At 38.2% G+C, this 14,978-nt stretch overlaps 1 protein-coding gene across 2 annotated transcripts in view; it reads left to right on the top strand.

Moving 5' to 3' along the window:
* Window positions 1-14,978, top strand: part of MAP3K21 (mitogen-activated protein kinase kinase kinase 21) — a 78,786-nt gene that overhangs the window by 18,939 nt on the left and 44,869 nt on the right. For both annotated transcript variants that reach the window (XM_058309525.2, XM_058309527.2), the window contains exon 3: window positions 14,312-14,460. In XM_058309525.2, the coding sequence (XP_058165508.1) occupies window positions 14,312-14,460 (149 nt within the window). The remainder of the gene's footprint in view (window positions 1-14,311; window positions 14,461-14,978) is intronic.

The raw sequence follows: 14,978 nt of genomic DNA, 5'->3' as shown, positions 1-14,978 counted from the left end.
TATGTCTGATCAGGAAATGAAGATAAAGTACATGATACCAGAAACAGAATAATAAAGAAAAATCACTCTATTTAATAGTTACAGTGCACTAAGAGCTTACTTGCCTTTATTTAATGCTCATAAAATCCTATGTGGCAGGCATTAAAATTCCAGGATTCTTCTCTTGTCGTTTCTTAACAGCTTTATTGAGATATTCACATACCATACAATTCACTTACTTAAAGTACACAATTCAGTGGCTTTTAGTATATTCATAGAGTTGTGTATTCATTATCACAGTCAATTTTAGAACATTTTCATTATCCCAAAACACTCCACATCTTTACCTATCACTCCTGTTATTCTATTCCTTCCCCTCCCCCGCCCCCAGCCTTAGGCAACCATTTGTCTGTTTTCCATCTCTGTAGATTTGCCTATTTTGCCTATTCTGGACATTTTATATAAATGGAATATATAATATGTGATCCTTTGTGACTTGCCTCTTTCATTTGGTACAGTGTTTCACGGTTCATCCATGGTGTAGCATGTATTAGTACTTCATTGCTTTTTATTGTCTAAAATGATCCATTGTATGACACATGACATTTTATTCATTCATCAGTTGATAAACATTAGGGTTTTTTTCACTCTAGAGCTATTATGAATAATGTTGCTAGAATATTTGTGTTATTCTCTTTTTGATTATAGCTATCCTAGTGAGTGTGTGAAGTAGTATTTCATTGTGGTTAAAATTCCCGTTTTTCACATAGAAGTAAACTGGGACTGAAGTCCTTGCTAAAAGTCCTTATCGAATAAGTTACAGTACTGCTATTTGAATCCAGATCTGTCCGACTTCCAAATCCACGATCAGCAAAAATCGATTTTCCTCCTTAATCATAAAGTACACCAGAACAGGTTCACACCTTAAGGTCATGGCAGAGTCCCTGTTGATATAAGTTCCATAAAATTCCCTTAAATTCCAAGCTTATCCTCTACACTTAAAATACGACTATGTTGTTCTGCTTATTAACTTTTAAGAAGTTTATCAAGTATATCAGGGGTTCAGTGATCTCTTAGGACCATTTAAAAATAGAAATACTTGCCCCTTAACCCCTCACTTAATTAGTTTCAGTCTCTAGGGTGGGATGTGTGTGTTTATCAAGCATTAAATTTATTCTCATAGATTTAATAAAAATAATTTTCCAACCCTATGATAGTACCTAAATATTAGGTGAAATAGGCAATTCATTTTAAGAAATTATACAAGACACTAACAACTATTAAAATACGTCATAAGTCAGTTTTACATTTAAAATACTGTATCTTTTTTTTTTTTTTTAAGTTGTCTGTTCTCTGCGTCCATTACCTCGCTGGGTGTTCCTCTCTGTCCGCGTCTTTTGACGTCAGCAGCACGGTAATCTGTGTTTCGTTTTGTTGCCCTGTCATCCTGCCCTGTCAGCTCTCCGTGTGTGCGGCGCCATCCCTGGGCAGGCTGAACTCTCCCTCGCGCTGGGCAGCTTTCCCCACGGGTGCACTCCTTGCGCGTGGGGCTCCCCTACGTGGGGACACACCTGCGTGGCACAGCACTACCCCCGCGCACCAGCACTGCGCGTCGGCGAGCTCCACACGGGTCAAGGAGACCCGGGGTCCGAACTGCGGACCTCCCACGTGGCAGACGGACGCCCTAACCACTGGGCCAAGTCCTCTTCCCTGATTCTTAAGACTAACCATTTCATTTGTGTGCTCCTGTTATAAGCTATGCAATTACAGCTATATGAATTCTAAGCAATCTATATGAATGCTTTATAGCAATTTCACCTGTTTTAAACACAGAGGAAAACCAGGAAATAAGAAAAAACAAAAAGCTACTTCAACTAGTCAAAATAAACTATTCATGCTCATACACTCATTGGAAGGCCTTTTCACAAAGATCTATTTATAAATTTATTCTCAGTTTTACAAAACTTGAATATCTGATTTTTGTTAAAAGCAGCTAATTAGAAGGCTAAAAAAATGGCCACTGAAAGCAAAGTAGGTGATGGGGGGAAAAAGCATGAAATACTATGAAACTGACTAATAACTATGGCCCCTAGGGCTACCTAGTGTGGAGCCAAACATCCCTGTATACAGCTAGAATGCATTGACCTATTCAAACATACTAGAGTCTTAGCATATCAGGCTGGGTTAGGGTAAAAAAGATCATCTGTCTTAACAACACGTATCATTGCTTTAGAATCTCCTTTTGTTATATTCACTTGAAAGATAGTTTCATCCAAATTATTGCTTACTCTGTGCAGTGCTAGAGACAGAGCTATTGGTAGTGTGTTTACTTGTCATCTTCCCCCTCTCCTTTCTCCTTACCAGTTATTGTATTACAAGGTAACTGTCCTATGCAAATTAGATAGGTATTATCACTTAATTATTACAATACTCTTGTTATTACCCATTGTCATGGTTTGCCAGGCTACTGTAACAAACACACAACGCGTTGGTTTAGACTTCAGAGGCTAGAAGTCCAAAATGAAGGCGTTGGCAAGGCCGGCTTTCTCCCTGAAGCCTCTAACATCTGGTCCTGGTTTGCTGCAATCCTTGGGGTTCCTCAGCTTGCCTCTCTGCCTCTTACCACATGGCAATGTCTTTGATCTCTGCCTGTGGCTTTTTCTGAAGTCTGGCTTTTTATAAGGCCTCCAGTAATACATATCAAGCCTACCCTAATTCAATTTGACCACACCTAGATAGGATCTTAGAGATCCCATTCACACATGAGTCCACACCTTAACTAATAACACATCTTCAAAGGATCCTATTTACAAATGGGTTCACACCCACAGGAACTTGAACTTAGAATGCTGTCTTTTGAGGGGGTGCATAATTTGAACTACCTATCACTGCCAGTTTTACAGATCAGTAAATTAAGGGCCTGAGAATTTACTAGGATTCTCCGGATTGCAAAACTAATAAGTACCAGATTCAAGTATCAAGATACAGATCCATGACTCCTGGTACTAAAGCCTTTCCTTATTGTGAGTTATCAGAGAGGGTTTCATTAGACTTTACCTAATCTAGTTTAAGAGGCAGAAAAATAGTACTTTAAAAATAGTCCCATTGGTTTTTAACAGAATAAGCCCCTTTCTCTCTGGAAAAGTGAACTATTCTGAATTTTCATTATCTGATATTTACAGATAAAAAGTTTTTTGGTGGTCTTTGGTTTTGTTTTGTTTGCTAATGAGGGTAGCAAGAACATGACTTAGAATTTAGGCTCTTTCCATATATTCTGTGTAATAATGTTTTGGTCCCTTGCTCTGAGGTAATTTGGTTCATCTATGCGTTAAGCTTAAGAGGTCTTGAAAGTAGGAAGGAATATCTATTAATGAACCATGATATAAGTAATTTTTAAAAGACTAAGCAGATAGTCTGAAGAGTATTGGTTTCAATCTAATAGCAAACAGTTGAAGCAGTACACAATTTGCAAGTACTGTATTTTCTTTCTTTTTTTGTATAAAATAGTGCTTTGAGATGATAGAGCAACTATCACTATTATATTATTTTACAAATGATTTAATTTGTGAGTGAGGACATGGCTAGTAAGTAGTAATACTACCAAAGACCTGTTCTGCCTCCAAATCCAGTTCTCTTTTAAAAAGAACCTCAGCTGGAGGATCCCTAGCGCCAATTTGATTGGGCAAATTCTGTTGGGGTTTGTTTTGCTTTGTTTTTTTTTTGTTTTTTTTTTTTTTTGCTTCTTCCTTTATTTGGATCCTTTGTAGATGTCACACAGGTCTAGAGGTTAAAATGTTAAATAGTTATTTAAAAACCTATCAGAGCTCAAATTAGAAGCAGAAAGGAATGAGACTGGTGGGACCCAACATTGCCCAAACCCAGAAAATGAGCATCCTGAGCACCTTCATGAGCCAGAGCCAGGGCTTGGGCCCTTAGGCTAACCCTCAGGTTTCTCTGGCTACAGCAGTGCAGGAGTATAGCCACAGGGTCTCCTGCCACAGGGTCCTGTCCCTGGTGGTTCATCAGGGTGGCAGCTGTTAGTGTAAGAGCCTGCATTGTTGTGAAACTCTTGTTAGAAACTATGAAAGAGCATCATCAAAATATTACTGCTAACTGTAACCCATATCTTACATTTGGTGTATTTTTTCCCCAACTCACGCAATTATTAGCACCCTTAGTATTATACATTTGTTATAGTTCATGAGAGAATATTCCCGTATTCTGTTAACCACAGTCCTGTCTTCTGCCACAGGATTCTCTTTTATGCAATCCCGTGCTTTGAACAATCCATTCTAAGTGTACTCTCAGTGACCTTCGATTTCATCACAGTTTTGCTGTCATCACCACAGTCAATTTTAAAATGTTTTCAGTTATTCCAAAAGGAAAAATCCCATACCCCCTTATACCCTATGTCCCTTGGAATTGATAAATTTTCTTTGCCATTGCTGCAAAAAATATTATAATATTACTGTTAACTATCATCCATGAATTATATTAGTTGTAGTTTTCCCATGTATCACCACATTAACACTTTGTAAAAAAAACATTCTTGTAATTATACTATGTACCATAATCTTCATTCACCACCAAAATCACTGTTATACAGTTCCTAGATTATTCTCTAGCTTCCTTTTAATTGACATTTAACATCCACAGATTACTTCACAATCACATTTATAAATCAGCAGTATTAGTTATACTCAATACAATGTGTTACCATCAGCTCCATTCATTTCCACACTTTTACAATAGAATTATTGAAAATTCTACATTAAGCATCAGCTCCCATTCTCAGCCCACATTCTATCTCCTAGTAACCTATACTCTAGAGTTTACCTCTGTGAGTTGACTTATCGTATTTAGTTCATATTAGGGAGACCATACAATATTTGTCCTTTTCTGCCTGGCTTATTTCACTAACCACAATGTCCTCAATGTTCATAGATGTTGTCATGTGCATCTCAATTTCATTTCTTCTTACAACTGAGTAATATTTCATTGTATGTATATACCACATTTTGTTTATCCATTCTTCAGTTGATTCCATATTCTAGCAATCATAAATAATGCTGCTGTGGGCTGGTTCCATATTCTAGCAATTGTGAATAATGCCGCTATGAACATTGGTGTGGAAATGTCAGTTTACATCCTGGCTCTCAGTTATTTTGAATATATTCCTAGTTACGGGACTGTTAGATTATATGGCAGTTCTATATTCAGCTTCTTGAGGTACTGCCAAACTGTCTTCCAGAAAGGTTGCTCCATTCTACATTCCCAACAACAGTGAAGGAGTGTTCCTATTTTTCCACATTATCTCTTGTAGTTTTCTGTTTTTTTAAATAATGGCCATTCTGTGAGGCGTGAAATGGTATCTCATTGTAGTTTTGATCTGCATTTCCCCAATAGCTAGTAATGTTGAACATTTTTCCATGTACTCTTTGGCTGTTTCTGTTTAGTCTTTGGAAAAATGTCTATTCAAATCTTTTGCCCATTTTTTAATTGGGTGGTTTGTTTTTTTATTGTTAAGTTATACGATCACTTTATATAATTTGGATATCAAACCCTTATCAGATATTTAGTTTCCAAATATTTTCTCCCATTAAGTAGGTTACCTTTTTATTTCTTGACAGAGTCTTTTGAAGAAAAAAATATTTAATTTTGAGAAGGTCCCATTACCTTCCTATTTTCTCTTTCATTACTTATGCATTGGATATAAGTTTTAAGAAACCACAGCCTAACACGAGATTTTAAAGTTGCTTCCCTACACTTTTCTTCTAGGAACTCTGTGGTTGTAACTTTTATGTTTAGGTCTTGGATCCATTTTGTATAAAGTGTGAGATAAGGGTCCCCTTTCTTTCTTTTGGATATGGATATCCAGTTTGCGCAGCACCATTTTTTGAAAGGACGGTTCTGAACTATCTGGGTGGACATGACTGCCCTGTCAGAAACCACTTGACTATAGATACGAGGGTCTAGTTCCAAATTCTCAATTTGATTCCATTGGTCAGTATGTCTATCTTTAGATACCATGCTCTTTTTGCCACTGTAGCTAAGCAATATGATTTATTTTTTTTTATTTTTTATTTTTTTAAAAACACTTAGATTATACAAATGTCACATAAAAAATATAGGGCATTCTCATATGACTTGCTCTCCACACCTCCCACATTTTCCCACATTAACAACATCCATCATTAGTGAGGTACATTCATTGCAGTTGAGTAATATGATTTAAAGTCCAGAAGCGAGAGTCCTCCAACTTCATTCTTTTTAAAGACGTTTTTGGTTATTTGGAACCCCTTAATCTTGCGAATAAATTTGATGATTGACTTGTCCATTTCTGCAAAAAGGGCTGTTGTGATTTTTATTGGGATTGCCCTGAATTTGTAAATCAGTTTGGGTAGAATTGACATCTTTTTTTTTTCTTTCTTTCTTTTTTTAATGTTACATTAAAAAAATATGAGGTCCCCCTATACCCCCCACCCCCCTCACCCTACTCCTATCCCCATAACAACAACCTCCTCCATCATCATGAGACATTCGTTGCATTTGGTGAATACATCTCTGAGCACTGCTGCACCTCATGGTCAGTGGCCCACACCATAGCTCACACTTTCCCACAGTCCACCCAGTGGGCCATGGGAGGACATACAATGTCCAGTAACTGTCCCTGCAGCACCACCCAGGACAACTCCAAGTCCCGAAAACGCCCCCACATCACATCTCTTCCTCCCACTCCCTACCCCCAGCAACCACCATGGCCACTTTCTCCACACCAGTGCCACATTTTCTTCGATTACTAATCACAGTAGCTCATGAATAGAATATCAGTAAGTTCACTCTAATCCATACTCTATTCCTCCATCCTGTGGACCTTAGAATGATTGTGTCCACTCCACATCTATATCAAGAGGGGGCTTAGATTCCACATGGATGCTGGATGTAATTCTCCTGCTTTCAATTGTAGGCACTCTTGGCTCCCTGGTGTGGTGGGTGACCGTCTTCACCTTCATGAGTGGGGTTAAACCAGAGTGTAGGAGTTGCAAGTCTGTTGAGGCCCAGGGCCTGGCTATCACATGGTCAGTCCAGAGATTCAGGTCCCCTGGGTATACATTAAACCCCAGCACCAACTACAGTTCGGGTAAAAGTAACAGGAGAGACTTGTGGACAAGGATCACATCTGAGTCCAGCTCCATCACACAGAAACACAAACTCCAAAGAAGGGCCAACTGACATGGCACTGAACTCCATCTGCCATGACCATAGACCCTGTGGGTCTCTGTAGCCCTCAGAAGAACCAATATGATATTTTGTCTTCCAATCCATGAACACAGAATGTCCTTTGATTTGTTTAGGCCTTCTTTGGTTTCTTTCAGCAATGTTTTGTAGTTTTCCGAATACAGGTCCTTTATGTCCTTCATTAAGTTTATTCCTAAATATTTGATTCTTTTAGTCACAATTATAAGTGGAATTTATTTTCTGACTTCCTCCTTAGGTTGCTCATCATAGTATATAGAAATGCTACTGTTTTTTGCATATTTATCTTGTGTCCTTCTACTTTGCTGAACTCATCTCTTAGTTCTAGTAGCTTTCTTTGGGACTTTTCAGAATTTTCTAAAAAGAAGATCATATCGTAAGCAAATATCGACAGTTTTATTTCTTCCTTACCTATTTGGGTGTCTTTTATTTCTTTAGCCTACTTGCTCTAGCTAGAACTTCTAGTACAATATTGAATAACAGTGGTGACAGTGACCATCCTTGTCTTGTTCCTGATCTCAGCAGGAATGCTTTCAGTCTTACACTGTTGAGTACAGTGTTAGCTGTGAATTTTTAATATATGCACTTTACCATATTGAGAAAGCTTCCTTCTCTTTCTACCTTTTGGAGTGTTTTTATCAAGAAAGATGCTGTATTTTGTCAAATGCCTTTTTTGTGTCAGTCAAGAGGATCACATGATTTTTCTTCTTCAATTTATTAATGTGGTTTATTTCACTAATTGAGTTTCTTGTGTTGAACCACCTTTGTGTATCTGGGATAAAAACCCACTTGATTCCCCCTGCTGTGTGGCTTTTTTTTTTGACTTACTGTCTGCTTTCTGTCCTTTCTTTGTGCATTCTTCTGTGTCTGTATTTTTATTTTTATTTATTCCCCCCTCCCCTTGTGTCTTGCTTGCTTTCTGCTTTCTGTGTCCATTCACTGCGAGTTCTTCTGTGCTTTTTTTGTTTGGCTCCCTTTTTGTTGCATCACCTTGCTGAGTTGGCTCTCCACGGTGCTTGTAGATGAGCCTGCCTTCACAAGGAGGCTCCAGGACGTGAACCCAGGGCCTCCCATATGGTAGATGGGACCCTAACTGATTGAGCCACAGCTGCTTCCCCCCACTTGATTTTGGTGTATATTTCTTTTAATGTGCTTCTGAATTCAGTTTGCAAGTATTTTGTTGAGGATTTTTGCATCTATATTCATTAGAGAAATTGGTCTGTAATTTTCTTTTTTGTGGTATCTTCATTTGGTTTTAACATTTGGGTGATGTTGGCTTCATTAATGAGCTTGGTAATATATCTTCCTGTTCAGTTTCTTGGAAGAGCTTGAGCAAGATTGGTATTAGATCGTCTTTGAATGATTGGTAGAATTCACCTGTAAAGCCATCTGCTCCTGGGCTTTTCATTTTGGGGAGGTTTCTGATGACTATCAATCTCTTTACTTGTGATTGGTTTGTTGAGCTCTCCTACTTATTTTAGGGTCACTATAGGTTGTGTGTTTCTAGGAATTTGCCCATTTTGTCTGTGTTGTTTAGTTGTTGGTATACAAATGTTCATAATATTCTCTTATGATCACTTTTATTTCAGCAGGGTCAGTGATAATGTCCCTGTCATATTTTTTACTTTTTGTTTTTGCATCTTTTCTCTTTTTGTCAGTCTAGATTAGGGTTTGTGTTTAGTTTGTTAGCATACAAATGTTCATAGTATTCTCTTATGATCACTTTTATTTCAGCAGGGTCAGTGGTAATGTCCCTGTCATGTATTTTACTTTTTGTTTTTGCATCTTTTCTCTTTTTCTTTGTCAGTCTACATAAGGGTTTGTTGATTTGATTGATCTTCTTGAAGAACCAACTTTTGGCTTTGTTGATTCTCTCTACTGTTTTTTTGTTCTCCATTTCATTTATTTCTGCCCTGATCTTTATTTTTTCTTTCTTTTGGCTTGGTTTAGGATTAGTTTTGCTGTTCTTTTTCTCGGTCCTCCAGGTATGCGTTAGGTCTTTGATTTTAGCTCTTTTTTGGGGGGAGGGGCAAGGGAGTAAAACTTTTATTAAGTAACAAGAACAGGGAAGCAGACTTGGCCCCGTGGTTAGGGCGTCCGTCTACCACATGGGAGGTCTGCGGTTCAAACCCTGGGCCTCCTTGACCTGTGTGCAGCTGGCCCATGCGCAGTGCTGATGTGCGCGAGGAATGCCGTGCCACCCAGGGGTGTCCCCCACGTAGGGGAGCCCCACGCGCAAGGAGTGCGCCCCGTAAGGAGAGCCTCCCAGCATAAAAGAAAGCGCAGCCTGCCCAGGAATGGTGCCGCACACACGGAGAGCTGATACAACAAGATGACGCAACAAAAAGAAACGTAGATTCCCATGCTGCTGACAACAACAGAAGCAGACAAAGAAGAAGATGCAGCAAATAGACACAGAGAACAGACAACCGAGGGGGGGAGGGGGAATAAAATAGATAAATGAATCTTTGAAAAAAAAAAAAAGAAGTAAGAACAAAAAATAGTACACAATCTGAGACAGAGTGCAGGCATGCTGTAGGGGGTCATGCATGCATGGGAGCCCCAGATTAGATGTTTTTAAAATCTTTACTCCTGCCCTTTCATAATGTTTGCTGTTGTATTTGGTTGCCTTACAGTCACTACCTATTAGTTCTCAGGGGCCCAATGAGGAGGCCTGTTTGAGGTTATTGTTACTTCTCCTGGATCTTGGAAAGAGTTCCAAATGGGATTTCTTAGCCAGAGTCTCACAGGAGCTTTCTTGCAGCCTCTCTTTTAGGAGGTTTCTATGTGGGGATTCATGGCCATGTGGTCTGCGGGCCAAGCTCCCTTACTGCTTTCACTGTACTAACCTGCCTCAACTCCCCTCTATACCCTTAGTGTTAAGGGTGAGCTGAAGGGCAATGATGATTCTTCTGTAGGTATTTCCTGCTGGTTGGGGGGAGGAAGCCCTGCCTGACCGTCTAAAACCCTCTGGTTGTTCTATTAAGGTTTAAGGAAGATGGATCCAGCACTGTGGTTGGAACTGAATGAAATCCCTGCATGACTAATACCTTGTTTTGTAAGGTGTTGATTCTTGAAGAAATAAACTTAGAATTTAAGATACATGGTCCTCCTTAAAAAGATAAAGAAGATGGTGGTTAGTGGGCCCAAAAGCGGGGGGGGCTGCCATGACATACTGAACCATGAGAGTGAGGAAGACCAGGTGCCTTCAGAGACTGCATCATACCAAAGTTGATGGCAAACGTTAGTACTTCTTGTTTAATGTAACTGTTGAGGGCTATAAATTTCCCTCTCAGCACTGTCTTTATTGTGTCCCATAGGTTTTTTGTTTTTTAAGATATTTTTATTTTTATTTATGCCCCCCTTTCAGCTTGCTTGCTGTCTGCTCTCTGTGTCCATTTGCTGTGCATTCTTCTGCTTGTCTGCTTGTCTCCCTTTGTTGTGTCACCTTGCTGAGCCAGCACGGGCACGGGCCATCAGCTCTTGGTGGGTATGGGCCATCAGCTCTCCATGGGTGCGGGCCAGCTTGCCTTCACAAGGAGGCCCTGGGACGCAAACCCAGGGCCTCCCATATGGTAGATGGGAGCCCAATGGATTGAGCCAGAGCCACTTCCCCCCATAGGTTTTCATTCCTCTTGAGGTATTTACTAATTTCTCTTGTAATTTCTTCTTTGACCCACTGATTATTTAAGTGTATTGTTTAATCTCCATGTATTTATGAATTTTCCCATTTTCTTTCAGTTGTTGATTTCCAGCTTTATTCCATTATGATCAGAGAAAGTGCTTTGTATAATTTCAATCTTTTTGAAGAACTGTCTTCTGATCCAAAAGATGGTCTATCCTGGAGAAGAATCCATGAGCACTTGAAAAGAATGTATATCCTGCTGTTTTGGGGTGCAGTGCTTTATAAATATCTGTTATGTCTAGTTCATTTATCATATTGTTCAAGCTCTCTGTTTCCTTATTTATCCTCTGTCCAGATATTCTTTCCATTCCTAAGAGTGATATATTGAAATCTCCTCTATTATTGTAGAGATGTCTATTTCTCCCTTCAGTTTTGCCAGTGTATACATCATCATGTATCTTGGCGCACCCAGGTTAGGTACATACATATTTATGATCATTATTTCTTCTTGGTGAATGCCCATTTTATTAATATATAATGACCTTCTTCATCACTTTTAACAGTTTTGCATTTTAAATCTATTTTGTCTGATATTAGTATTGCTACTCCAGATCTTTTTTGGCACTTAATCTTATTGAGGTTCCCTGGTATGTGATACATTGCTTCTCTCTTGCTGCCTCTCTTTATCTCTGGTATTTGTCATTCTGAATATTAGTTGTCTCAAAGTTGGTCTGTTTGGGGTGTGTTGCCCTTCTTGGATATTGATATTTATGTCTTTCATAAAGGTTGGGAAGGTTTTGGGCATTATTTCCTCAAATATTCTTTCTGCCCCTTTTCCAGTCACTTTTCCTTTTGGGACACCAGGAATATATAGGTTTGTGCATTTGCATTGTCATTCAGTTACCTGAGACCATGTTCCATTTTTTCCATTCTTTTTGCTTTCTGTTCTCCTGTCTTTTCAAGTTCAGATGCTTGGACCGCCCTATTCTTTACTTCTGTCCTCCACCAATCACTTCTGCTGTTACATGCCTCTAATGTTTTTTTATTTTTTTAATTTATTGAAATATATCACTCATACGTATATATAAACAATAAATGTATAATAGTTGTGAACTTACAGAACAAACATATATAACATCAAAAAAACATATAACATCTCACCCTATCACCAAAACCTTTTTAACTATTGATTAAAGAGCGTTTTCAAAATATTACTACTAAACAAAGTATTTTTCCCCAACCAATCCGATTATTATCTTTATATCATTTATATATGAACATACATAAACAATTACGTGTATAATAAAACTTGTGAACTTAAGTTTATCCATTTTTTCTTTCATTTCCATAAGCTCTGTTACTTTTCTTTGCAGGCTTTCAAATTGTTCTTTCTGCTCACCCAGTGTCTCCTTAATTCCTTTATTTCTTTAGTCATATTTTCCTTCAACTTCTTGAATTGATTTAGGAGATTTGTGTGGTTATCTTTCATTAGTTGTCTTAAATCCTGTATCTTCTCAGGATTTTTGGTTTGCTTCTTTGCCTGGGCCATCTCTTCCTGTTTCTTAGTATGGCTTATAGTTTTTTGCTGATGTCTCCGCATCTGAACATGTTGGTGAATTTACTCTAATGGTCAATTTCTCTCTTTTGCCTAGTGGTTTTGTTTCACAGCTCTTCCTTGATTTTTGGTTCATCTTACTCTGAGTCTTTAAAACTGCCCAGCTTAAGTCATCAAAATAGGGCCAGGAACTCATTAATGGAGTGCAGATCTGATTCAAGGGTTCTGAGATGAGAGACTTCAAATGGTTTCCTGGCCAGTCAGCAAATGGTGCTCATCAGTGAATCTTTCCACAGAGCTATCTCTTTCAGCCAACACTTGTCCATAATCTTGCTTTGGCCAGAGCTGAGATTCAAAGTAGGCTTTTTTGGCCAAACTCACTGAAGAGAAACCACTCTCTGCCCTCTGCTGCTCCCCCGTTCTTCCTAGGGAGTAAGATATCCATTCTTCTCTCACTGGCTCCAGTGAGCCATGGGTTTTATCCAGGCTGTTTGCCTTTTGGATGGAGGATGGTTGCTATACCCAGTTTCGAGGGTTAGTAACTCAGTTTTCATTTTGGCTTCTTTGTCCCTCTGTCTTTTGATGTTATTCTGTCCTTTGTCTTTCTTCTAGGCATATGTAACTATCTTCTGTCTGATATCTTTAAAACTGTGCTTGAAGTATAAACAACAAACATAATAAATGAGAATTAAATTACTTCTCTAAATGTAGAACTTTTAAAAATGTAACGCTATTGAGATTTTGAAAGAATAGGGTAGTAAATAGGACTCCACTATGTTAATAGAATATAAAAAGAAACTAAATATGATTGTGCTCCTTATATGCCCGTGTGTTTCAGTTTAAAGTCAAGTGAATCATCTGGATTGATTTTTTATTTATTACAAAGATAATTTGAGTTTACTTTATGTTTTGAAGAAGATATAGGAAAACTTAATATACTGACTCGGGTAGTAGAAGAGAGTAAATATATACCATGTAAAAGGTTTGTTTCTATGCTATTATGGACTAACTTGAATTTAGGTTACCTTAAAGTTGTCTGTCATATGGATGTGTAATAAAATTTGGTCCTTCAGCTTCATTTAAAAAGTTCATTTAGCAATTCTGTATATTTACCAGCTGTTGTTTATAATAGTGTTGTGCATCTGAAGAACTAAAGAATCAACATCAGTGATCCCTGAATCACAAACACTGATGCTTCAGAGAGGGTGGCAGTTGCAGTTGTTTATCTTTGGCTCTCATTTCACTCCATCTTCCTCCATGAAAAGAGATCTCATATCCTTCCAGCAGACACAAGGAGGCCCAGCCTCCATATTGATTTCTTCTGCCTGTTACTATTAAGCAATATGGTAGAAACAGTAGTAACTCATTTAAAATTTAGGGAGAGGAAAGAAGATAAATAATTTCAACAGTGTATTTAAAAATGCTTAACCAGCATGGGTCTGTCCCAGCCCTATAGTGTATAATATGAGTTTTCTGGGAGATTAGAATCTTCAAGGTCCTAACGATCCTCAAGAGTTTTGTTTTGGTATGAAAACTGCGATCTAGGAAGAAATGAATTCTTTTACCAAAGCATCCACTTTACTTTTAAAGCATGGACTGGCCCCAGACTCTGCTTAATTCATTTAGGTACTACTCCATAGCTTTTCTTCACTTAAGTTGTTTTAACTACCATAAGGAATGTGTGATTTATGGGAAGGAGTGTATTTGCATGTCTTTGATGCTGATGGGAAAAGCACACTTTCCATATTGGGGTAACAGCTGTTGGAGGAGAAAATCCCTGTTATGAGTTGGATGAAGGTACTGATGCATTTACCGCACAAGTTATGCCATGAGGAAAAAAACAAAACAAAACACCATTTCCACCATTTAACTTTCTGAAAAAATTTGCCTTATAGTTATGGAGTGCTTCTGTGGGAACTACTCACGGGCGAAGTTCCCTATCGTGGCATCGATGGTCTCGCTGTGGCTTATGGAGTGGCAGTCAATAAGCTCACTTTGCCCATTCCATCCACCTGTCCTGAGCCGTTTGCTAAGCTTATGAAAGGTATTGGTACAGCCTTTGTGTTTGTGTGTTTACAGGGAGGTCATTAATACATCTATATTTTTTAATCAAAAAAAGTCATTTCTGTGATTCTAATTTTCAGATACTTTCAAATAATAATGCTCTCTTAAGAATTAGAAACCTTGCCTTTGATCTATGAGGTCAGGTGAAGTTTTGATGAACTAAGTAACTTTTTAAAAAATCCTGGTTTACTAGTGACTCATTTATGTATAAAAACGCAACTGAATGGTAATAAAATGCTCACCAAGGATACTCATAGAGTTCAAACACAATATGAGTTGGCTCCAAATCTGCTATTTTAAATTTGACATAAAGATCAAAAATGTTTTACCATTTTAACTGGCATGGTTTGCCAAGACCTTGTCTATTTGACCCTTATCCTTTTAAAATTGTTTACTAACACTTTTTGTAAGCAGCTGTTTGCCTTTTTTCATTTTTAGGCTATTTCTTAGAGCTTCTTTTGTTATTATAACATCTGAAAGACTTTGGTTTTCTTGGGT

This window comes from Dasypus novemcinctus, chromosome 13, assembly GCF_030445035.2.
Source record: "Dasypus novemcinctus isolate mDasNov1 chromosome 13, mDasNov1.1.hap2, whole genome shotgun sequence".
NCBI classification, from domain to species: Eukaryota; Metazoa; Chordata; class Mammalia; order Cingulata; family Dasypodidae; genus Dasypus; species Dasypus novemcinctus.
Note: the sequence above shows the minus strand (reverse complement) of the source record. Positions and strands in the feature narration are given on the sequence as shown.